The sequence below is a fragment of the Loxodonta africana genome, chromosome 18 (assembly GCF_030014295.1).
Source record: "Loxodonta africana isolate mLoxAfr1 chromosome 18, mLoxAfr1.hap2, whole genome shotgun sequence".
Lineage (NCBI taxonomy): Eukaryota > Metazoa > Chordata > Mammalia > Proboscidea > Elephantidae > Loxodonta > Loxodonta africana.
The window spans coordinates 17,617,490-17,642,050 of NC_087359.1; the positions used below are offsets into that span (position 1 = coordinate 17,617,490).

General features: G+C 49.4%; 2 protein-coding genes across 6 annotated transcripts in view; one reads left to right on the forward strand and one right to left on the reverse strand.

Annotated features, from left to right (window-relative positions):
• The window catches only part of GGA3 (golgi associated, gamma adaptin ear containing, ARF binding protein 3), a 35,158-nt gene extending 15,684 nt beyond the window's left edge, over nucleotides 1-19,474 (forward strand). For 4 of the 5 annotated variants that reach the window (XM_003417266.4, XM_003417265.4, XM_064270764.1 and 1 more), the window contains 6 exons: nucleotides 136-206; nucleotides 522-814; nucleotides 1,017-1,225; nucleotides 1,523-1,692; nucleotides 1,827-1,937; nucleotides 2,185-19,474. In XM_003417266.4, the coding sequence (XP_003417314.1) occupies nucleotides 136-206; nucleotides 522-814; nucleotides 1,017-1,225; nucleotides 1,523-1,692; nucleotides 1,827-1,937; nucleotides 2,185-2,295 (965 nt within the window). In that variant the 3' untranslated portion in view covers nucleotides 2,296-19,474. The remainder of the gene's footprint in view (nucleotides 1-135; nucleotides 207-521; nucleotides 815-1,016; nucleotides 1,226-1,522; nucleotides 1,693-1,826; nucleotides 1,938-2,184) is intronic. The other variant, XM_064270762.1, reaches the window with a different exon arrangement.
• NUP85 (nucleoporin 85) lies at nucleotides 4,352-22,436 on the reverse strand. Its single transcript, XM_003417267.4, has 19 exons — nucleotides 22,334-22,436; nucleotides 19,107-19,200; nucleotides 16,962-17,124; nucleotides 15,935-16,005; nucleotides 15,083-15,126; nucleotides 13,865-13,934; nucleotides 12,625-12,746; nucleotides 12,043-12,177; nucleotides 11,838-11,960; nucleotides 11,471-11,602; nucleotides 11,154-11,260; nucleotides 8,433-8,516; nucleotides 8,250-8,315; nucleotides 7,875-8,026; nucleotides 7,004-7,121; nucleotides 6,818-6,918; nucleotides 5,273-5,424; nucleotides 4,913-5,014; nucleotides 4,352-4,535 (listed from the first exon to the last, which is right to left on the reverse strand). The coding sequence occupies exons 1-19, from the start codon at nucleotides 22,364-22,366 to the stop codon at nucleotides 4,434-4,436; spliced, it is 1,971 nt and encodes a 656-aa protein (XP_003417315.2). The 5' UTR covers nucleotides 22,367-22,436; the 3' UTR covers nucleotides 4,352-4,433.
• Between the last annotated feature and the right edge of the window lie 2,125 nt (nucleotides 22,437-24,561).

Genomic DNA, 24,561 nt, shown 5'->3' on the forward strand with positions numbered 1-24,561 from the left:
GTCCCGTACTGTGCCCCCTCTACTGAGTGCTCCTCACGGTGGAGAACACCCCCTTCACACTGATGGCACTTTTATACACAGGCCTTTCTCAGGCAAGGGGGCGCTTCTCATCACTACGTCCTTCTCTGTCCTCAGGCCTCACTGACCAGGCCCCCAGTGCTCCTCCTAAAGACACAGCAGGAAATAGCCAGTGGCACCTGTTTGAGGTAGGAGTGGCAGTGAGGGCGATATCACCGAGGCACTTGAGGACCTTAACATTCTCTTTGCTGCCTCGTTAGCTGAAGCCTGTGCTGCACTTACCCTCTGAGACTCTGTGCTGCCTGTGGGGGGACTCTGATGCACCTCAGTGCTTTTCTCAGGCTGTGTTCTTAGGGGCCTCCTCTCCTCATCTGGTTTGCTGTCATCAGGCACAGCTTTCATGCCCCAGAGGAGGAGGGCCAGTGGTGGGAGAGCCACAGCCCCACCCCAGCAGCCGGCCCTCCAGGCCCTGGGCTCACTCATCCCTTCTGTACTCCCAACAGAACCAACAGCCCGAGCTGGACTTCTTCAGCCCCAAGCCGGGCCCTGCCTTCCAGCCTGCAGCCCCACCCGCAAGCAGCTCCCAAGCACCACTGCTGCCTCCCTTTCCAGCTCCTATCGTCCCGGCCAGCGTTCCTGCCCCCAGTCCAGGCTCCTTCTTATTCTCCACTGGACTGGCCACAGCTCCGGGCCCAAAAGCCGAGCTGGCAACCCCTGGGTACCATGGCTCGGCCCTGTGTGACAGCACCCCACACCACCTGGATGCACTTGATCAGCTTCTGGAGGAGGCCAGAGTGTAATGCAGGGGAAAAGATGGGCTGGCTGCGGGTTAGGCCTGGGCCTTAGCACAACTCAGAGGCAGCCTTGGGTTGGGGGGGTGGGGGGGTGTTCCTTCTGGCCTGATCAGGCAGGCTGGGAGCTGGGGGCAGGGGCCTTGGTGAGGGGCTGGGCCAGCAGCTTGCTTCCTCCCTGACTTGGCCTTCTGTCCTTCTTCCTAGGACCTCAGGCTTGGTGAAGCCCATCTCTTCCAGCTTCTTCCCCGGGGCCGCACCCTCCCCTCTCCTCCCCACCACCGCCTCAGCCAGACCACTGCTCCCCTTACCCACGGTGCCTGGCAGCCCCCTCTTCCAGCCCCAGGGCAGCCCGCCGAAGGGGCCCGAGCTCTCCCTGGCCAGTGTCCACGTCCCCCTGGAATCTATCAAGCCTAGTAGGTGCTGGAGGTGGGAGGGAAAGTGGAGCCCAGTTGGCAGCTCCAGGGGGGTTTCAGGGGGTACACAAGCCCTTCTTCAGGGGCCCCTTAGTCCCCGACTCTTCCTGCTGCCTCAGGTCTACTACTTGTAGCTGCTTAGCTTCAGGATCTCCTGACAAGAGTTCTTTCCCAGACTCCTAGGGGAACTGCAGACAGAATCGGAATTTCACAGCAGCACTAAGCTGGAATGTTCACCCAGGGCCATTGGATTCCTGGGTCCTTTCCCTCCCACACCCACATGCCGCCTTCTTGCAGGCAGCGCCCTCCCCGTGACAGCCTACGACAAGAACGGCTTCCGCATCCTCTTCCACTTTGCTAAGGAGTGCCCGCCAGGGCGGCCAGATGTGCTGGTGGTGGTGGTGTCCATGCTGAATACGGCTCCCCTGCCCATCAGGAGCATCATGCTACAGGCCGCCGTGCCCAAGGTACTGCCCTGCTTCCTGGGCCTCCGGGGCCACCAGGTGGCAGTGGGTCTCTCCACCCCAGCCAGGACAAGCTCTACCTCATGACCACCTGCCGGCTCTCCTCAAAGGAGCTTTTCTGCCCTCCTTTTCTTTAGTCCATGAAAGTGAAGCTGCAGCCACCCTCAGGGACGGAGCTCTCCCCTTTCAGCCCCACCCAGCCCCCTGCTGCTGTCACCCAGGTGATGCTGCTGGCCAATCCCCTGAAGGTGAGCTCACCCAAGGTTAGGACCTGGGGACCCTGCCCCCTGGCTGCCCTGGGCGCTGCCTCCACACTGGCAGTGTTACGACACTGAGTGGGAACGCATGTCCCCTCCCCACCCCAGGGCCAGGCTGGGCAAGGGTGGGGGCAGCAGTGGCCGCCCCTCTAGCACAGAAAGGGCTGAAAGGGCACTGAGGAGTGGATGTTCCGTGGCAGGCCACTGGCCAGGCCTCACAGGCTCTCCTCTGTTGCAGGAGAAGGTACGCCTTCGGTATAGGCTGACCTTCGCCCTGGGGGAGCAGCTGAGCACGGAGGTGGGCGAGGTGGACCAGTTCCCTCCTGTGGAGCAGTGGGGGAGCCTATGACCCTGGAGGACCCTGGCATCTCCGCTGGGAAGCCCAGGAGGCTGCCCTCGCTGGGTGGCGCCAGGAGCATCCGCCCAGGTCCTGACTGCAGACCTGTAGCTATGATGTGGGACAGGCCCCAGGCGCCGAGCTGCTGCTGTCACCATCACTCCTTTGGCCCCTAAGAGGACCTGTTTTTTATTACTTGTGTGACTTGAAGTGGCCACAGTGTCTAGGGTGGGATGTAGCCCCTGACTCACCTCCTGTCCTGGGCCCTGGCCCAAGGCTTTGAGGAGGTCCCCCCACTTTTACTGGTGTCCCCAGATGCTGTTGGGGGGCAGAGTCTCTAGAAAGAGACTAATGGGCACCCCCTTGAGAACCTTGTCCTTGCACCCCTGCAGAGGCATGGCCTGAGGCCTGTCTCCACCTCTCTACAGTGTTGCTACTCTGTGCTTCCCAGTCTGTCACTGCTTTTCCCTGCTGGCAGGCTCCTGCCCCCACCTCCAGTAGGTGGGCTAAGCCAGGTGACCCAGGAAACCCCATGGCACAGAGCCAGGAGTGGATGGGCTGTGGAATCTCCCAGCCAGCCATCGTGGGCAGCATTATCCTGGATTGGACACTGAAGGCCAACACAGCCTGGAATGACAAGTTGTATGCATTTGTCCCTGGCAGTGGCAGGCTATGTCCTGTGGACACCACAGCAGCCATGGAACGCAGCCTGCTAGGAAGAGAACCTGGCCTCATGGTACCTAAACTAGGGCTAAAGAAAGAAAGTGAAGAGGAGCCACTGGTGTTCCCCTTCTCTGGAAGCAGTTCCTCAGCTTCTAAGGAGAGTGCACATCCTGCCCTGGACCAGGCCGTCCTACTCACTACCTCTTGCTTGGCATGGGATCGCCAGCTGCCCTGCTCTTGGAGTCTGAGGGGAGGACAGCCCCGCCACCTTCTGCATCCCCCTCCCACCTCATGGTGTTGGTGTCGCGCCTACAGCTGTACACAGGGCCTTGGGCCCAGGCACACTGCACTAGACTTAGTCCTTTCATCTCCAGAGGCCCCAACTAACCCCAGCTGCTAAGAGCACTGTCGGCGAGATGCTGGGTCTGCAGGTGTGAGAGTTGGAGCAGACCCTATTGCTTCAACAGTGCTCGGACCCAACTAGCTTGCCCCAGCTACTCCTGGTGGATGCAGTCCTGGGCGATTGACTCCAGACCAACAGGAAATAGAGCTGGGAAAAGCAAGCGGCTTGTCTGAGCTCAGCTGGACCAGCTCAGAGCCATCCCATCAGATACCCCTGGGGAAAAGTGGCCACAGTCCCTGTTCCCTCCCTGCTCTTTCCCAGGCTTTACTCTATATCAAGAGGTCATGCAGCCCCTCCTTCCCCCCACTATCTTCAGCAAGCAGGTTTCACTGCTTCGTTAGGACAGGTCAGAAGTGAATTGATTTCACTATTTAAGGAGTAAATCCAAGAGCTTTCCAGAAGCCAGCTACTGCAGCCCTGGGAAGACCTGGGGAGGTACTCTGGAACTATACCTTTATAATAAGCTTCAGACATTAAAATTATTTATGACTATCCCTGATTACTATCGAGGTCACTGTTTCATGGCAAACAGCTGTACTGGAGATACCAACTCTGCTGCCCTTGTTTTGCTGCATGTTAAATAAAACCATGTTCCCCCTACTTGGAATCCTTCTACTGCAGGCACCCTCCACCCTTGGGGGGAAGGGGCGTGGTGCCACCTACAGCTTCCAAAGGGAGAGCTGTGGTAGGTGTGTTGGAATAACCTAGTTTTTGTACAACTTCCTGGACTTAAAAAAAAAAAAATGAATCTAGAAATTTAACAAGTGTTCCAGACAAGTGTTCCAGAAGATTCTGAGGTAAGGCCAGATTTGAGAAGCATGAGTAAACCACCCAGGCTCTTGTTCAAGTTTCAAATCAGGAGCAAGAGGGCATGACACCTGCCAATCTGGAGATGGCTTACTTCCTAAGGGAAGTAAATTCCATTTTCTTGATTTTTTTTCTCTGAGCTTCAGAGTGGATACAACAATGCCCTGGCTCGACTCTCGAAGAACCTGCCCTGTATTTGCAAACGAGAACATTTATATTTTAAGAATGTACATACACACGGCCATACAGAGACACCACGGTGGAGCAGCTCGTGACCTCAGGAGCCTTCCAAGGAGCCCTCTTTGATAATTGCCCGAGCAAGGTTTCGTGCAAGAGCCAGCCTCAGCATTTCCACCTTGGTGGTCTCTATGTCATCATCCTAGAAGCAAAGAACCAGCTTGAGGGCCAGCAGGAAGTACTTTAAAACCAAAGTAGGTTCTGTCTAATCCAGAGGTAGATAGGGAAGAAGGCATTTGGTATTCAGTAGCTTCCAGCAAGTTCTCAATATAAAAAAAAACAGTATACAGAGGACCACTGCAAGTAGGTACTCTGATTCACAGGAAGGAAGATAGATAGAGACCAGAACACTAGAAATACCCCATGTTTCTAAAAGAAGCTAGTAGATCACAGTTATAGGCTAAGAGATAGCCAAATGAGTTTGTGGGGGGCTGTCCAGTGTTGTTGGGAGGGAGAGGAACCCTGAAATGGAGGGAGCCTTTCCCATTTCCCCTGTGGAACCCAGAGAACTCAGATTACCTGGAGTCCCTGGGCATCAGGCTCTCCATGCACTGGTCTTCCTGTGGTCAAGTCCTCTAGACACCTCATCAGCTCGTATGTCTGCTCTGCTGAGAAGATCACCTAGGGAAAAGTGGCAAATGTGGGCCCAGGAGGGCAGAGCAGTTTCCTCGGCTCACTCCCAGCACTTCCAGTCAGGCCCTAGTTGAGCACTCTCAGTCGTCAGCTGCCTCAGCTCAAATGCGGTCTTTTTATTTTGGTGTGAATATTGGGTTTTCCAAGTGGCTACTATGGGGGGGGGGGGGGGGACCAACCACAGAACTAAGCGCTGCACTGTCAAGGCCTACAGAAACGTAAAGAGTCTCATGGAGTCAGCGTTACCTGTTTCTGTTCCAGAAGGGGCAGGGCGTCTGTTAGCAGGGTCATCCAGAAGGACCGGGGCGCGATCTGCGAGGTCATCAGCGACAGCAGGAGAGATGCACCATCAACAAAGCGCTGCTCTCCGTACAGTCGGTGGAACTCGCGGTACTTTCCTGTTGAGAAGAGAGAACACCAAGTCACTCCACATGCCCGAGTGGCCCCCAGGTGACACCTAGAAAAGTCACCTTGGCCCTAAACAAGAAAAGACACCCCACACCAGCCATGCCACGAGCTGTCTGCAAGCCTGAGAGCCAATGAGATGCAGGCCACATGTGGGCAAACGCATCAGACAGACCAAGAGTCATGGATGACAACTGAATACCTAATCCACGAGTCCATACTGATATATATGGACAAATGGGGTGAAAGGAAAGCTGTCTTCCTGACAGGGAAATGCCAGAAGAATGATGGAGTAAGAAAATCCTCAATGGTTCTAGAACTAGTGGGAGAGTCTGATGAAGACAGGCTACGTAAGCAATCTCCAAGTATCTCATTGCAGCTTGTTAAAACAAGGGTGAAACTACCTTCAGAGGAGGAGGCTGGTGGGCTCCACTTTGACTCGTGATCAAAGACAGCACTACCGACTACAGGACATGCACCACTGAGGGGAGTCAGCGTCCTCTCAGTGGTACAAAACACTGAATAGAGGAGACTTCAGCCAAGCCCCCAAACAGCTGGCCTGATGCTTCTAAAATAAAGTTAAGAAACCCAAAGAAAGGCAGAGGCACTGCAACATGACAACTAAATGCAATTCATGATCTGGATTGGATCCTGAATGAGGGAAAACCAGCTATAAAGGACATGACTGGGACAAGTCAGAATCGGCATTTGGACCATGGATTGGCTCAGCACACTGTGTCCATGTTAAATCTCCTGAGTGTGACAACTGTAATGTGCTTCCATAAGAGTGTCCTTGTTCTTAGGAAATGCACACGAAGGATTTACGGAGAAGGGGGAACAATGTCTCCAACCTGCTCTCAAATTGTTTCAGTAAAGATGACTGATGAATAAAATAACATGAGGCAAAAAAAAAAACCATATTTTTACGCAAATAACGCGCATCTTCTATGTGTTTGACAATCGCACCTTCCCCGAGGTATTTTCTGTAAGTGCACTATTCTAATTTTTTTACAGAAACTTATTTAAAAAACTGGCATTGTGGCACTTACGAAAACACCTCACAGGGGGAGAGTGTGGTTGGCAAACGAACATAGAAAACACGTTCTTTGTGTAAAATACAGTAATTAGTAAATCTGCGTATTGTATATACAGGAGTTCCTTATTCCATATACTATTTTTGTACCTTTTCTGTAAGTCTGAAATTACTGGAAAACAAAACGTTACCAAAAAATAATGGTTTTTAGATTCTGGTACACGGGGTTCTAATGGTTTGGAGTTTAGGCTTAACAGGAAGGAAACACTGGAGGAGTCTGGAAGAACCCCTCAAATCTTCACAACTGTCCACTTGTGCCCACGGTTCAGGGTATGGCGCCCAAAGAGACTCACCCAGGAACGTCAGTCGATCGCTGAGCATCATGGCTGGCCCCAGGTTGTCGATGAGATCCAAGTCAGAGAAGCAGCCTCGCTCACAGTAATCCTTGAGAAACCTGCAGAGCCCGGCCCAGGTGAGGGCAGAGCCACAGGCTCAGGCCTGCCAGCCGCCCCCTAGCCTCCTGGCAGCAGCGAACCCACCTGTCTGACACCAGCGTGGCAAAGGCAGCATCTTTGGCTCGGATGCTCCAGGAGAGTGCGGAGCCCAGGCGATTGTTGCGGACAGCCTTCATGGCCAAGATCTTACAAATGCTGCGAACTTTGCCAGGGAAGAGAAAAGACGAGCCCTTCACTCTACAATCTCTCCATTCCCAAACCTGCTGGAATCGGAGCAGGCCTTCCACAGCTTCACCACAACTTGGGCCTCAGGTGCTCCGAATACGGCTTGGTTGGCAGAACTGGCAACTTGGGTTTATAGTCACTCGGCTCTGCCAACAGTGTAACTACCCGCCCCACAGGCCTGGCTTTATGAGTGGGTTTGATATCCAGATGGTGAAAAGATCTTTGTTTCATCCTTTGGGTCTTAAAAGCCATATGCTTTCAGAGAATGTTGTAAACATGCAGTTGCCTCTGGGAGAGCAGCAACTGAGATTTTTACCATCCAGCAGTGTGGGGAGAGGAGAAGGGCCACTCTTGCTCGCACCTGTCTGGCCTGTGCTCTTCCTGAGCCCCTCAGTGCTGCCTCCCCACCAAGTCACAGGCCCCCTCAGAGCTGACCCCAGACCTGACCTCTCTGACTATAAGAAGGGAGAAGTGGGTCAGAACCTCTTCTAACAGGCCACTTGCTTGATTTCTCTTAAGTCCCAGTAGATCCTTAGCCCTGGTGGCTCTCCCTAAAAAGTGTCTCAGTTTCCCTCTTGGCACCCACTGCCTGGCTATGAGGCGGTCCTGGCTTCCCTGTGGTCTGGCTGGTGAGGAGGCAGCTGGCTTGGTTGTGAGCACAGTGTTCGGCCCCAGAGGGTCTCCGACCCCCACACCTGGCAGAGGGCACACTGAGAGCAGGCCAGCTCACCTTGTTCGGTCATCTTCCGCTGCTCACAGATCCGCAGCACCTTGAGGGCTTTCTGCTCTGTGTTGAGAGGGATCCGCTCAATGTGCAGCTCCAAGGAGACTCGGCCCAGCTCGGGGCAGTGGTCAAAGTAATCCACCCCCAGCTGCCACAGGCTGCAAAGGTGGAGGACAGACCTGATGGGCTAGTAGGCCCAGGGGCAGGGCTGGCAGGCCCAGGGGCCGCCCTGGCAGCTTTGGGGGCTGGCACTGGAGGCTCCTCCTCCCCCACCCCTCTGCACCATCAGGGTCCTCTCTGGGAGAGAACAGAGTCTAAGCTCCAGGGTACCTGAATGCTGAAGAGTGCCCCAGTCCATCCGTCTCCCCACCCGACACCCACCTGTGATGAGCAAACAGTCCCGAGGCATATTCCAGCAGAAGAAACTCTCTCATGTTGGAACCAAAACTGGAATGAAACATGAGACTGAGACCACGGCTGGCTCCTTCCAGGGCTCCCTCCCTCGTCCCAGCCTTCAGGACCTGGGTAGTGGGAGAGGAGGCTGCCTGCCCCCTGCCCACTTACTAGAGGTTATGAGACTGGAGCAGTTTGCAGTGGTCCAGCAGGTCAGTCAGATGAGCCACAAACCACCAGTTGCTCAGGACAATGCTGTGGGTCAGACACAAGACAAGAAGGGAGTCAGGGGAGGCCACATCTTGCGTGAGCAGGACCTCACGTGTGCTGAGGGAGTGAGTGGGCGGGAAGCAGCGAGACCTTGGCCTCCGGAACAGCTGCTGCAACCAGGACTTCTCACATTTACAGCAAAACAGAGCTCAGGGAGCCAAGAGTCCTTGAGCAGGAGACTGAGGATGCCCCAGTTACACAGAAATACTACACAAACGGAACCAAAGTTACCACAGCTCCCAAGGTCTCCCCAAGATGAGGGAACAGCCCGCACGGCTGGAAGGTAGTGACCACTGGAGGTGGTAACCAAGCACTCTGAAAGGCTAGCTCAGTCTCTGCAAATCCGGACACGTCTCAACAGCACAGTTTGGATCTTCACACACGTATTACAGGGAACTTAAGAGCACAGCCTCCGATGGAGCAGGTAAACAGCCACTGTTTGAAAGGTGGGCGAAAGATGTAATGACAGCCCCAGAGTGGCCGCTGCTGGAAGTAAGGGAGAACCCTGTGGAGCCAGAGCGGCTGCTGTGAGGGTGCTGGTGTGAGAGGCCCTGGGCTGGGCCTGTCATCACCCCTTGCCCACCTCCATGGCCCACCTCTGGGTGGCCTGCAGTAACTGCTGCCCTTTACTCCCTGTGACCAGCCAGACTCCAGGGCCGTGTAGCCTCTTGGCCGATGAGGCATGCACTGCTGCACCCCCGTGTCCAAAGTTCCGGGCTGGGCCAGAGCATTGGCCAGAAGGTTCTAGATTAGGCAAAACATTCAACTGGACCTCTTGGTTTTTGAAGGGAAACCTATTTCCATTTAGTTCGATAATTTTCGAGGACCTTAAGAATACCAGAACTGCACTCCAGGTCCCTGTTTCCTTTTGCCAGACAGCAAGGAACCGGCCCCTCTTTAGAGTAAGGGGAAACCCGGGGGGAGGATTCCTGCTGTCAGGGGTATCAGGAAAGGACGGCTAAATGTGCAGAAAGGCAAACGCACGGCCCTTCAGCTAGGCTGACTAACTATGACTACCCTTCCTGCTCCTGCAGGTCTGGGGGAGTTGACATGGGATTCATCAGGTCTCACTGAGATACCTCCCTTCAAGTGCCTTTAAGAAGGATACCCCTCCTTCATCTTTCATGAGGCAGATTCATGAGCCCAGTGAACATCACACCCAGACAGCAAGGCTTCCCCCCACCAGCCCATGGGTCCAACCCCAGAGACAGACCCCTTGCCAGCCCCTTGCCACCTCCCCCCCACCACCACTCAGGAACTGCACTAGGGTTTGACTGGTACAACCATGAGAAAGCCAGTGCTCCCAGAATGCTAAGGTCAGTCCTTCACCAGTCAAGAGGGGCCAGGTCTGCCTGCTGCTTCTGTCTCTGAAGTCAGTTCTAGCCTTAAGTTCCTGGGATGGGGTCTTAGAGTTGCTTTTCTACCTCCTTCAGAAAGGAGGAGGTAGATTCCTGATCAGAAAAAACCAAACCCCCAAACTCCACAGCTGACAGAAATACCTCAGGCCCTTTCCTGCCAGCCAGGTCAGAGAGCTCATAACTTGTGGGAGGGGCTGCGTGCGTCGCCCTCTGATCTTAGACTGGCCCAAGAATGACGCCACTTCCTGGGGGACTCAGAAAGCTACTCCTCCTCGCTGGCCCGTCTCCATCTTCTTCTTCTGTCACTGAAAACCACAGGTGATGTTCCCTCCTGCTGCTTGTTCTGCTGAAGTCTGTTTTATCCCTAAAAACCCCAATGTGGCTTACTTAGGAAGCCCTGGTGGAAATTCTTGCTGTGACAGGTGGTGTATCTGGGAATACCCACTACTTAGAACTACAGGCAGAAACGCCAGCAAAGCCAGGTGGTGAGGTGTTTTCTCTGTAAGCTATTCTCACTGACTTCTCCACAGACACCCACACCCCTGCCATTCCACAGTTAATAAAGGCCCGGGAAAATACTACTGACACAAAACTCAATTTTCTTTCCTCAAATCTGGCATCATTTTCTCGAAGCCCGGACTTTGTGGAGCTGAATCAGGAAAATCAGGTAGCACAGGGGAACCACATCTACTAAAAAGACGCAGTCGAGGTCCGTAAAATGATATGTGGACAGGGCCACCTAATGCTCGAGCCACATCTCTCCCCTTCAGGGCAGTGGTGTAACGCCCACTTGTCCAGACTGCGCAAAAAGGAATGAATTCTGCCTACTGTGCGTGGACGTTTCTGGAAAGCTTCACTTTTGATTCATTATGTTTGACATCCCTTTCCTGCCTGTGGCTTTAGAACTTTCCAACGCTGGGTCCCCTTTTGGAGAGGGGGCTGGAGTGTAAAGTACCTGTTCTGAAAATACCTGCCACAAGCCCCATGACTCACGAGCATGACTGCTGGGAGGTGCTGTCCCCTAAGGTGGCTGTGGGTCCATTAGCTTCCAAGAAATAGGCCTGCTTGCCTTTTCTGGATTTTTAAAAATCAAAGTCATTTCCTGCAATGTGGCTTTAAATAAACATTCCTGACATGTAAATAATTATAAATACAGTAGCCCTCCAGCCTCAGGAAGGTCACCCCTTGTCCAGAGGAGCAGGTCTGCAGGAAGAAGGGTGGGACACCAGCAAGAGGGAACAGAACACAGAGGCAGGGGTCCTACCTGCACTCCTTGATCACTTGGTGGATGTCAAACTCAAAGGCCGCCATCAAAATGTTGTCCAGGGGCTCTGAGCTGCTATCCCCTTCCAGAAACCGGTCCAGGCTGGACTGTGGAAAGGTGATGACCCGCTCAGTCCCCAGGATGGAAGCACAAACTCCGGGGGGCAGGCAGGGCTGCTGTGTAGGAACCCTGGAGAAGGGTGATGGGTCCTTCAAAAAGGGCCCAAGAAAAGCCCCTTCCTGTTCCCACCACTCAGGGAAAATGACCCACAGGGGGCGGGGCCTCCAACACCCTCCTCCCAGCGAGCTCAGACTCACCTGTGCATAGAAGTGCAGCTCAGTGGGCTTCACCGTGGGGTGGGAGTACAGCAGACGCGTCACCAGAAAATGGTACCAGTTACTCAGCTGCTGCTTCTGCTCCAGCAAGGCCTTTTCGTCTCCCAGCATGATCTGAAGGGAGAGTTGCCCCTTAGCTCTGAGGGAATGGGAGCTTAGCTCCATCCTCCTTTCAGGGAGACTTCTCAGTCATTCCCCCTCCTCCTCTAGAGTGGCCAACAGGCAGATCTCAATGAGAGCATGAGTCCTTCCCAGCAGGACTGAGCTCTGCCATCACTGCACTGGACACCTCGGCCACTGAGGCAGCCAGCCTGCACACTCGGCCCCCTACCCTGCTGCCCCCACAGACCTTACAGAGGGACTCCAGGTGCCCGCTGGAGGCAAACGTGCCATCCTGGAGGTGCCGCTCACACTCCTCATGCCAGTGCTGCCACTTCAGCTCCAGCTCCGTCAGAGTCTGAGTGTTCCCGGGCTAAAGGGGAGACAGGCCATAGATGTCAGGGCCCCACAGCCCTCTGTGCTTCCTGGAGAACCCATCGCCTGGGGCCACTTACACTGAGAATGGGCATTGTTCTCATCAGATCCCCCAGGACTCTGCACATGCCCGCTGAGGCGGGGTTGGCATCAGCCTCCTTGGAAAGCATCTGTCGGGCCTCATCCAGCCGGCCCTGCAGCACCAAGGCGGTCACCTGGGAAGACACCCGAGACCACGCACATTCATGGGAGACCAGAGGCCCAGCCAGCAGAGGAGGGCAGACTTGTCCCCTCAAGCCACACTGTGGTTTTCTAACTCCTCAGGCAGACAGATTTCCTGCCCTGTGACCCCACCACCTCAAAAATAACCCTCATGCTTGTTTTTATCCAGTCCCATTTCCATCCTAGTGGGATGTCTCCATGTCATCTCTTCCTTAGACCCACAAGGACAGTCTCTAAAGCATGACTGCTGTGTGGTTATTTAGTCCTACACTCTCCCGTGGAGCAGGGAAGAAGAGACCTAAGAGCGTCTCCACAGCCACAGACTCAAAGAGCCAGGCAGCCACGCAGGCTCTGCACATAACCCCCAGAGCACCTGAGAGCACAGGGACGGCAGATGTAGGGTGGAAGGAAGGGAGGCCCAGCCTGTGCCCGGCTCTTACCAAGTTCCAGAAGCTTTCATGTTTGCTTGGATTCTCGCTACCCAGAACTTCTGCTGACCAAGTGTCCACTTCACACACATGCAGACGGACCCAGTCAAGGAGGTGAAGGAGGAGGGGGCCGGCTGGAAGGACAGACGCTCATCACACACCACCACCTCAGCTTTGTTCGCAGCAAAGCCTACTCCCCACATCACAGGGATGCAAGTCAGACATGCTAGGAGGTGGTTTATCCCTCATAAGTGGGCACAAACACAGCCCCGAATCAAGGACTGGGCTAGGAAAAAGCAAACTGCTAATAAACACTCCCTCTGTGCCAGGTTGCCCCACCTCACTGAACATAGAAAGGGTTGAACAGAAGACCCAGATCCCACAATCCACGGGCAGCTTCCTCATCTTCATGCAAAACGTGATGGCTATTTAAATGATGGTCAGGCACTAGGTAACCAATGACAGTAAAACACCGTGACAGCCCTCGAAATCTACTGGAGGAGACAGGCATACTTGGAGAGCATCTACCAACTAATTTTTTCTTTTTAATACAGCACACATTTATTGTTTCAGCTGCAGTGGGTCAAGAATCTGAGCCTGGCTCAGCCTGGTCTAACAACTAATTTTAATTTCAAGTCATTCAATGCTTTAGCAGGAATATCAATCAAATGGTATGGCTGCACAGAAATTAGCATACATCTATGGACAGCAGCGAACATAGATCACTGGGAGAAACGCAAAGATACCCCTAGCACCTCCACAAAGTGCCCAATGAAGCCTGGGCACAGCACCGACCACAACATAGCTCACGATCAATGGAATGATCCGAGTGGACTGAGGGAGTACAAGGGTCTGCATACCCCGATCACCAGCAACGGAATTCTCAGACGCACTTTGACTCCCACCACCGGACCCCTCCTCACATTCCTAAAACGTTCTTAACTTGACCAGCCACAGTGTAACATGGCCACCCTTTTCACATACCAGTTTAATGTTGGTCTCCTTGGTGGTTTTCAGAGGTGGTTAGCCTAACATTTTAAGCTTCTAGAAGGCAGTGGGAGCCTTTTTGCAGAATCTGACCAAATCCAAGGCTTTTTTGGATGTTTAGTAATGCTTCCCATGGTTACGTTACTGAAAATCGCTGGCAAGAGCATTCTACCCACCCAAACGCCCATCACAATACACAGGAGACACAAGGAAGAAAGATCAGAGGGCAGCCTTTGATGCTGTGACAGAATTCTCTCATGCTCACCTGGGGTGACTTCAATAAAAAGGATCTCACAGAGATTCCAAACAAGCTCCATTGCCGACAAAATGGCGACCTACGGAAGAATCGGATACAAGGTTTTTGCTGACAAAAATCCTGGAGATTTCCTCTCAGAGCAAAGGAACAAAGCCACGCTCTGCACCCATGACGGCCATTCGCTGATCCAGCATTTACAGCTCTGCGTCCACGATGGCTGTTCACTGATCCAGCATTTTAGGCTCTGAGCTCATGATGGCCATTCACTTATCCAGCACGTAAGGCTCTGAGCCCATGACAGCCATTCACTGATCCGGCATCTACGGCTACAGCAGTGCTTCACACAGGCAGTGAGGGAGGGAATTTTAGACGGTGGTACACAGACTAACATTTCCTTATTTTAATGGTTGTGATTTTATTTTAAGGTGTGTTAGAAAAATGTAACTAGCACATCAAACCATGACATGATGGCTATTACGGTTTAGAAAGAGGCTTTATTTGAGTAAAATGGGAGAGAGAATTTTTAGAAAAATATTCAGCAAATAATATTACCAGGAACTTGTGGATACGGTAAAAAATGTGAAGTTAGTACTCAAAGGACTGATGATCAGGAAGTAGTCTTAAAAAGGCAAAGTCCAAACAAGATCCCAAAATACACCAGACCTGGACCCTGCCCACAGGAACAAGCAGCTCCCCTCCACCACCACCTTCCACCCAGACATTATCATATCTTAGTCTCAAGGGGGAAATAAATGTTTTGCTGACTTCAGAGACAGTTATTTCTCCCTATTCACTACTGTGGTGGAAAAATATCTTACCAACAAAGAAAAGAATTCTGTAAGTCATCTCCCGGTTCTAAGTAAAAGTATAACTTGCAGCTCAGTAAAAATGTTGACTTCATCCAGTCGATGAGACTAAGCCATGGTTCCAAAAGCTCCACCCTCTATCTCAGGAGATGACTGCATCACTACAGTGTTTAGGTTTTTTATTTCCCACAAGGACTGAAATCTTCGACAAGGATTCACCAAGCACATCTTTGTCCTGCAATGTGCCAGGCCCTCGACTGAAGGGGCACCAGGAAGGAAGATGACCCCCACCACCCCAAAGAGCTGTCTACCTGGAAAAAGGGGAGACAACTGCCAATAGTAGTGATTGCAAAGCCACTCACTTGGGTGCAAGGACGTAAGAGATAGTCCTGTCAATACAGCAAAGGCGGTCCCCCCTTACCTGGTTGTTGAACAGGCTGCTAGTGGCTGGATCTTTAGCAGCAACTAATGAAACACAAACCATTTCAAGTGAGTAAGGGAACTTTTAGTCTTGTATAATTTCATAGTACCAGGCTCTATAGTTTCTGCCTTCATTCCTTTTAAGGACCACCTGTTTTCACCAGAAGCTGGTTTTTTCTCTTTAATGTTTCATATTTTTTACTGTAAATCAATGACTCCCAAACCAAAGCCCTCAAGTTACAAGAGCACTTTCGACTGTAGGCCAGCAACCTCGAAGCTATCTGATGCAGCACACCACGGCGTTACACTAGATTCTAGCAGACGGCCAGGAATCCCTCGGTGCCTACAGCTGTGGTGACTAAACCACGCAGGGCAAAGAATGGGAATGCAATATCCGAAGACCCTTTACTTGGCCCTTTAGCCTCAGACCTTTCAACAGTCCATCAATTCAATGTGTTCTAACTTGAAAAACATACTCAAGATAAATGCCGAAAGATTAAGGATTGTGTAAAGTGGAAAGGAATTGCTGGGTGGTGCTAACCAAAAGGGTGGATGAAAGGCTTGGTCGCTGAAAACCACATGGAGTATAGGTCTACTCTAACACACGTGAGGTCGCCGTGAGTCGCAACTGACTTGACAGCAACTATTCTTTGGTTTTGTTTTTTTAATGGAAAAGTAAGACTTTTGGGTTAGGATGTCAATCGCCAGGTTAACCTCGTGGTATTGACAGCCAGATACTTCCCTGTAAAAGAACTGCAAATACTCATTTCACTTATAAAAAATAAAATGGCATGGATTATCCTTTATCAATTATCCACATATAGATTTTTAAACACACACAACAAATCCTTACTTGCCACCTGGGACATCTCCTCCATACATGCTCTTATGACTGATCGGTAGTTTTTACTCACTCGAACCAACCTGCAAAAAAGTGAAACGACACACCAGATGAGCCTGGAACATCTTGTGGTGCCAGAAAGTTAGCAAGGGCATGAAAAAAGATTGGAGCTTGCTGAAAGAACACAGGAGCCAACCTGAGGAGCTCTGAACGGCCAAAGCTGGAACCACTATAATCAACAAATCATTGTGACATAAACCACAGAATTAAATATCTATCAATCTATACTGACCTAAATAAGTAACAGCTTAAATAAATGGGAAGAAGGGAGAGTGCGTCCCTGAAGTAGAATTCCAATTAATAAATGCAGGAGTAATGAGAAACAGAAAATCACCACAGGGAAACACTATTGTAATTACTACTGTAGATGGGATCCAGGGGTGGATACTGAAATTAGTGGGTGAAAATTTTGAGGAGAAATAAGACTTGCACAGTCTCAACGTATCTATCCTAAGATACTGACTACGAAGGGAAAGGCAGCAACATTACAATGAAGAAGCCCAGCAAAAACCACCGTAACCAAATCAAGGTCCACATCACCAGTAACAAAACACTGCCATCATGAACCCCGTGATATACTGCACTGAGGACACACCAGGTTTTCTGGTCTCTTGCCAAAGGAGGTTTTAAAGGCATTCTTCAAAGACAAAACTGTCATTTTTCATTTCCAAATTCCCAACAGTGGGATTCTCAGGTGCTTATTTGGCCTAAATTTTCTTCCTTGGAGGGTAAATAAAGTGGGAATATAAACAAAGATAGCTTATCAAGCCAGCAAGTCACTCCACAGCCATCCCCGTATCCCCTGTGAGCCATTTCCATTCCTTGTCACTTACTCCACCCAACACCAAGGCCACAAACTAGAACCAGGTTCCCTATTTCTCGGGACGATCTGTCCACCATGCAAAAGGACAAAGAGACATTTCATGTGGCTGTTCACGGTTTAGCTGTGAACTCCAGCACCTGTCAGCAGCCTACTTACTCAGCTTTTCTGGATTTGCCAGTCAATTCTTCTTCAATCCTCTGGAGGCCCACAAAGATTCCATGGGATTCATTGAAGAGTTTTCTCAAGATCCGACAGTAAAAATCCTCATTCTTCCGGATAATATAGATAGAGGGGCAGCTTGGAACCACCTCTGATTTTTCTGAAACAAAATAGGGAAGAAATTTAACATCGATCACCACCATGCCCCCAAAAGCAACACATTCTAAAAATTTTAGTTGAGTAATTACAGAAGCTTTGGCCAAAGCTGGAACAACATGGTCAACAAAATTTGCAACTGATTTCAAGAATAAAAAAATAAAATGATATGAATTATCATATATCAATTATCCACACATGAATTTTAAACACAAATATCTATTCTTGGTCTTTACTGCTCAGCTCACTAGCACATTTCAGGATGACTTTCTGCCTCCATCAACTGAATAAATAAAACTGGAAAATACGAGCCTATGTAAAACTCAGTAAGATAAACCTACAGCCAAAGTTTTATGTAATCTCAAAGTCAGATAAAAATTATTTCTATACTACTTTGTACTACTATTACTCCTAAAACAAAGAATAAAGAATTGATTAAATGTTTCAAGAGTGATGAAAAGGCTCTAGAATGATAAACTACAAACCTCCAACTTGTGAAAATTTCTTACATAACAGCCTCTGGAATAGGTTCTATAGTTTATCTTGAACATGATTTCAATAAACATAAACAAAACATATAAAACCTTGTGTTTCCAACAATCTAGGAATGTTGATAACCTTTCCCAGTCAATACCAAAAGGTGCCAACCAGACATATTCACAGAAGATTCTCTCCTGAAAAACTGACCCTTTAACAGATCCTACAGCTCTGTCAAGCTTGGGATTCCAACACCCACCCGTCCCACAAGGACTTAGCAACAGAAGGGACAATTCCCAACTATAAGATGAAGAAACTCGACATCCCTTAAAAATTACATAGTCTCCACCAGACTAAATCCTGCACAACTAGATGGTGCCCGGCTACCACCACCGACTACTGTGACAGGGATCACAATAGAGGGTCCCAGACAGAGTTGGAGAAAAATGTGGAACAAAATTTCAACTCACAAAAAAAGACCAAACTTACTGGTCTGACAGAGACTTGAGAAACCCCAAGAGTATGGCCCAGGGACACCCTTTTAACTTAGTACTGAAGTCTCCCCTGAGGTTCACCATTCAACCAAACATTAGACAGGCCCATAAAACAAAATGAGACTAAATGGGCATACCAGACCAGGGGCAAGGACAAGAAGGCAGGAAAGGACAGGAAAGCTGGTAATGGGGAACCCAAGGTCAAGAATGGGAGAGTGTTGATGTGTCATGGGGTTGGCAACCAATGTCACAAAACAATATCTGTATTAATGGTTTAATGAGAACTAATTTGCTCTGTAAACCTTCATCTAAAGTACAATTAAAAAAAAGAAATTACATAAGCTGCACACCATATCATTTACCAAAATTATAAAATTTTCATTAGCTCAATCTGTTCTTTATAAAAGGAGAAAAACCTCCACAGGTTTTTAGGAGGAAAATCTGCTATCAAAGATTTGCAAGACAATCTCTTCAGCATTTCCTGAGACTTCTCCCTTAAAATGAAGAAAGCAAAATCAAATTTCAGTTTCTCCTCACTACTAGCAGGAGTCTGTATCAGAAAAAAGGACTGAGCTATTTCATTCTCCAGCCCCCACCTCTGCCTCTGCTGCTAAGGGCCCATTTGGCCTACAGAACTATCATTTAGTGGAGTTCACACAGCGGACACAAAAGTCATGGCTGTGGGATCTGGAAACATTCACAATAAAAGCGCTGCTGTGAAGGGAATTGAGTCATCCTAGACAAGAAGAAAGCGGGGGGGGACTTGACATTTTCAAATATAAAGTAAACCTATCTTTAATACCAGGAAGACTATTGTTATTTCCCCCCCGGACTTAGCATGCCTCATAAATCAACAAAAATGTAGACCAGTTAAGTTTTCAAAAAACGAAAATGGTACAAAATAAGTTCAAATGTTTCATGTCTCAGCTACTCAAATCAGAGACTAGAGAAAAAGAAAACCGAGATGTGCCAAAGTGGATAACCTGGAAGGAAAATTAAAAAAAAAAAAAACTACCTTTTTTATTGAACAAGGTCTCACACACCAGCATCTCCCCTGGGCCCCAGTCAAAACACAGTTGCTTCTTCTTGGAGTTCACTCCTGGAATCAACTTGTGAGAAATAAGGCACAGACACTGTTATTCTTACTGAAGGCTTTGCTTTTCAACGGATCTGCAAACAATCTTAGAAGCCAGTGGTCATGAAGGTCATTAAGAACTGATCTGTGTGCAGCTGGGAGTTGTTGCCATCAGCCCAGTCTGCTGGACCTCAAAACAGTCCCTTAAAACACAAGTGAGCTTTGATTGGCTCCTCAACCCAGCCTGCCATCTCTCAATTGCTGATAAAAAAAAAAAAAAAAAGCTATATTTGAATTAATTATTATACTGGGATTCAGTGATCTGTAGTTCAGAAAAGGGAAGTTAAAAAAAGAACCGAACCCTGTTTGCTGCACACTGAAAAAAATAAAGACATCCAATCCCAAGGCTTCTGTGCCACCTCTACGATGTTGGCTCTGCATTTCCTCTTTGACTCAGGCCAATTCCCAAGGGCCTCAGTTTCATCCATCCAACTCCTAATCCCTACCACTATAGGCTGCCTAAGCGGCATCTCACACTTAAAAAGGCCACAGGGTGCTGGAAGACACAAAAAAGTACATGTTGGAGTTCAAGAACAGGCAAACTAATCTATGGTGACAAGAGTCAGAAAGTGGTCAGGGTAGAAACTGACTTAGGCAAAGGGTGTGAGGGAATTCTCCAAGTGTCTTGGCTTCAATGGGTCCTCAAAGCACATCAAAATACATGCATACAGGCATTTTTCTGGGGAAGGTGACTATAACTTGTATTTCTTAAGGAGTGCTTCATCAAAAAAAAAAAAAAAAAGGGATTGAAGACCTTTGGTCTACATGAATCACTCACAATTATTCTACTACTGGGACCCTGGTAGCACAGTGGTTAAGACCTCAGGCTGCTAACCAAAAAAGGTCAACAATTCGAAACCCTATGGGTCTCTATGAGTCAGAATTGACTCAATGGCAATGGGTTTGGTTTGTTCTACTACCTTGAATTTATGCTTAAATATCCTTGAACCTACTAATTACTAATATGCCTTCAAGTGCCTTGATAACAGAAAGCAGTTGTCTTAACAGCAGACACAATTCTGAGAAGGGGTGAATTCATAAAATGGTGTTCAGGATAATACATCAGCCTCTCGAAAGTCTGATTAGAATAAACCCAAAGAGCAGATTAACTCTGAAGCACAGACAAAAGTCTAAACTTGCAGAGTTGAGGCTCAGACTCTGGATTATGGAGTTCTACCAAGGATTGTGACTGTCTACAAGGCTCAGCCCACAAAGCTAACCAATTTCCTACCTGGTCTCCACATCAATGCAGAGCTGGGTTATCACAGGCCAATCATCACCAAACCAAAGCCAATAGCTGCCAAGTTGATTCCAATCCATGGCAACCCAATGTGCAGAGAACTGTGCCCTGTAAGGCGTTAGTGGCTGATTTTTTGGAAGTGGATCACCAGGCCTTTCCTCTGAGGACTCTCTGGGCAGACCTTCAACCTTTCGGTTAGCAGCCTGCCTGTAAACTGTTTTCACCACTCAGGGACTAATTATCACCACCGGAGGGAAAATTAGCTTAGAGCACCTTCATCCCCTTTGTAAACACATGGCTCAATATGAGAGTAATGGAGGTGGGGACAGCAAGATGATGTGAAGTTTGAAGAAGTCCCAGGGATTCTGACATTCTAAGTTTTCTTCCTGAATACACCACTGACAAACAATGACATAGTACTTGATGGATATTTAATATTTAGGGTACTTTACATGTACTTAATAATTAACACTCTATAGAACTAATAAACTTCGTAGAAAATAACTCATTTCAGCTGCTATTTAAGATCTCATATCCCATTTCTACCTCATTAGCTTTGAAATAATCCCCATTTTCAGTATTTGGTTTTATCATAGACTGCTTTGCAATCCGGTAGTTTTAGGTGAAAACTGTACGCATTTTAACCTTCTAAAAAGCAAAAACACTCGGTCAGGTAACTTACAAAGTTAGTGGTGTATAGACGTTGACAAGGTAGGTCCCTGGGTAGCACTTTCACTACTAGCCTAAAGGTTGGCAGTTCAAACCCACCCGCAGCTCTGTGGAAGAAAGGCCTGGCAATCTGCTTCCGTAAAATTACGTCCAAGAAAACTCTATAGGGCTCAGTTCTACTCTGTAACACCTAGGGTCGCCATGAGTGAGAATCAACTCCACGGCGACGGGTTTGGTTTTTGGTTTTATTAGAGGCTGCTAAGACCCAAGAGGTGCAGAACTCTGAAAGCCTAGGGCATAAAGACAAACTGACTCGTCAGGGGGTCAGGAAAAGCTTTTCTGAGAGGCTGACGGAGCTTAGATTTGAAAAATGAGCGGCAGATAAAGCAAAGAGGGAAGAAAAAAACATTCCGGGCAGCGGAAGGAAATATCTAAAGGTATCTAGTATCCAAAGCCCATGTATCTCTTCATAAAATCACAGATCGTTTATACTTGACATATCCTCCTGAGAGTGCAGACTGAATTGAACGCAAACAGAGCAGTGAAAACAGGAGTGATCCCAAGAGAATAAATACGTTTAATAAACCTGGCGACTAAAACCCACTGCCATCGATTGGATTCCGACTCGTAGCGACCCTATAGGACAGAGAAACACTCCATAGGGTTTTCAAAGCTGTAAATCTTTACGAGAGCCGATTGCTACATCTTCCTCCCGCGGAGTGGCTGGTGGGTTCGAAGTGCCGACCTTTTGGCTTGCAGCCGAGAGCTTTAACCACTGCGCCACCAAGGACCCTTACTGCACGACTAACAGACGCCAATCTCAGGGCGCTGAGATGTGGAGCAGCTTAATTCGGTTGGAAAAAAAAAGCCCCACCCACGCTGGGTCCGGACTCGCTCTAACACCCAGGAGGAAAAGCGGAGCAAAGTAGGAAGGTTGGGAAGACAAGGGCGGAAGAGGAATGGAATGGGGCCTCCGGGGACAGGTTTCTGAGGGAACAAAGAAGCAGAAACCCAGCGACCACTGCGACCCGAACACGGGCACCTAGTTCAAGCCGCGATCTCTCGACGGCGGCAACTGAGCCGAGGAAAGGGATACGGGCGCCTCCCGAGCCGCAAGGCGGTGGACAAGCCTGCAGCGACGGAGCAGACGCAGCCCTCGGATCGTGAGGGCAAGCAAGCCTGTTCCGGGCGCCCTTACAGTGATTATCGGCTCTCCATCGACCTCCTCCATCGCGCCGCGTCTCAGCAGCCTGGAACTGGACAAGCCGCCAATGCTTCCAGCTCCGGCCTCCCGCTCGGAACCCGGCTGAGAGAGAGGACCCCGTCAGGGCGCCTCCAGCAGTGCCGGTCAGGCTCAGCTCCCCGACGTTGCAGGAGCCTCTCCTCTCAGCCATAACCACCCCTGCGGCTGTCTAACGTATTCCCTCCTTCCTGGCCTCGACAGCAGTTAAGGGGAAAAGCGCCAGGTGCAGCCTATCCTCCTAGTAACCCTGCCGCCGGGTCAGGCGCCGCCACGGACAGCCCGCGCCGGGCAGGAAGAAGGCCCCCGAGGGAGCGGGAGCAACAGGAGGGCCGCCCGGCGGAGGTGGTGGGGCCGTGCGTGCGTGAAGCAGCGCGGCTGCCTGGTCGCTGGAACCCGGCCTCTGTGCCGTGCCTACGACCTCTCCCAGCTGGCTTTTGTCTCTCTCTCCCGGTCTCCACATTAGCATCATCGCTTCTCCCATTGGTGTCCAGAGTAATGGGGCCCCTTCCCCTAGTCCCGCCGCTCTGGCGGGCTTGTGTGCCAAGGCAGTGGCCCCCACTCCCACGCTACAGCACACTAGAAGCACGCGGACAAATTGGTGCAACTGTGAAGTGAGACAGCTGGGGTGGCTTAACACAAATACTGGGTTTGTTATCTCTCCAAGGGAAAGCAGAGCAAAATGAATGCACAGCGGAGACACGCAAATCAGAGACTGCGTGGCCTTGTTACGGAAAACTGAAAAGTGTTCAGTAACTTCAAGGTGTGAAGTTATTTATTTTTACTGCCATATAACACATCAAGTAAGAGAATAGTGTTGTTGTTAGGTGCCGTCGACCCTATGTACAACAGAACGAAACACTGTCCGGTCCTGCGCCATCTGTTCTCAATTTCCTATGCAAGCAACTTTTTGAACGAACTGAAGATAATTCGAAATTTAAAAGTAAGTCTTAAAAAATACACTCCCTGAAAATGTAACAGCTTTTTTTATTTAGGAGGGAAGTTGATCTGAAAATAAATCTATCAATGGGATCAGTGCTTCTTTCCCTGAAAATTATTGGAATCATCTACATGAATTAGTGACAATAAGCTGTTCTGGAATGGTGAGAAGTGTTAGTTTTCTCCTGTGGGCTAGTACAATTAAATCCAAGTCCCATTCACAAAAGTCAGCCACTTGTAGAATGAAATTTGGCAGTTCGGATAAAACTCAACAATTCCCCCATCCACGTCTCGCTGCATTTTGCAGATGTACCACAGCTTCACTGATCTGAGTGCCTAATACCAACGGTGTGGCCCATTTTCTAAGGGATAAAAAGAGGCTTACATTTTCCAAAAGTAAAATAAGCGTTCAGTAGCAGATAAATGGAAGTTTTTGAAACTGGTTACCATATCTGCTTTGGCTATTCAAAATAGCCACTTTACACAACCATTCAAGTACACTCATTAGTAAAAAGAAAAGAAAACTGCAGTCAATAGAGCTATTGTTGTTGGTTGCTCTTTAATCAGCTGCACCTCATGGAGACCTTATGTGACAGAATGAAACATTGCCTGGGCCTGCACCATCTCCGTGATGTCTGTTTGACTGTTCCTGTGGCTAGTGCGTCAATCCATCTCACTGAGGGTTTCTCTAGTTGTTGCTGACCCTCTCCTTTACCAAACATGATGCTTTTTTTCTAGCAATTAGTCCTGCCTTCATTGTAGGATGTTTAGCAGCATCCCTAGCCTCAACCTACTAGATACCAGTAGCACTCCTCACCAATTGTGACAACTAAAACTGTCTCCAGACAGTCCCAAATGTCCTCTAGGGGGCAAAATAGTACCTGTTGAGAACCACTGGTGTGGTTCAACCAAAGAGGAATAGAGGAACAGCTAAGTAAACAGTATCAGATGAAATATTAACCTATTTAAAAGAACTGTAAAGACTGGACGAGACACAGAAAAGTCAAGAAGCTTTAAAATGTTCATCATTTTGTCCCCATAATTCTACTTCCAGGGAAAAATCAAGAAGGACAGTTTCAATAATCACACTAAAAAAGGGGCATAACCCGAATGTCTCACTCTTAGCTAAGGCTTATGATGGAATATTATGCAGTCATTAAAAGGCAATTTTATGCATAAGACCAAACCGGTCTCATTGCCTCTCAGCTTGGACAGGATGTGACTGTTCAGGAAAAGGAGGACTGGGT

What these genes read in the sequence shown, in the direction of transcription:
- NUP85 (XM_003417267.4), bottom strand. Translation starts at nt 22,366, where the DNA reads ATGGAGGAGGTCGATGGAGAGCCGATAATCACT. An exon ending in ACCTGGAGTCCCTCTGTAAG is followed by an intron (nt 11,603 to 11,837) that starts GTCTGTGGGGGC and finishes CTCTCCCTTCAG; the next exon opens with ATCATGCTGGGAGACGAAAA. An exon ending in CAAGTGATCAAGGAGTGCAG is followed by an intron (nt 8,517 to 11,153) that starts GTAGGACCCCTG and finishes TCTGACCCACAG; the next exon opens with CATTGTCCTGAGCAACTGGT.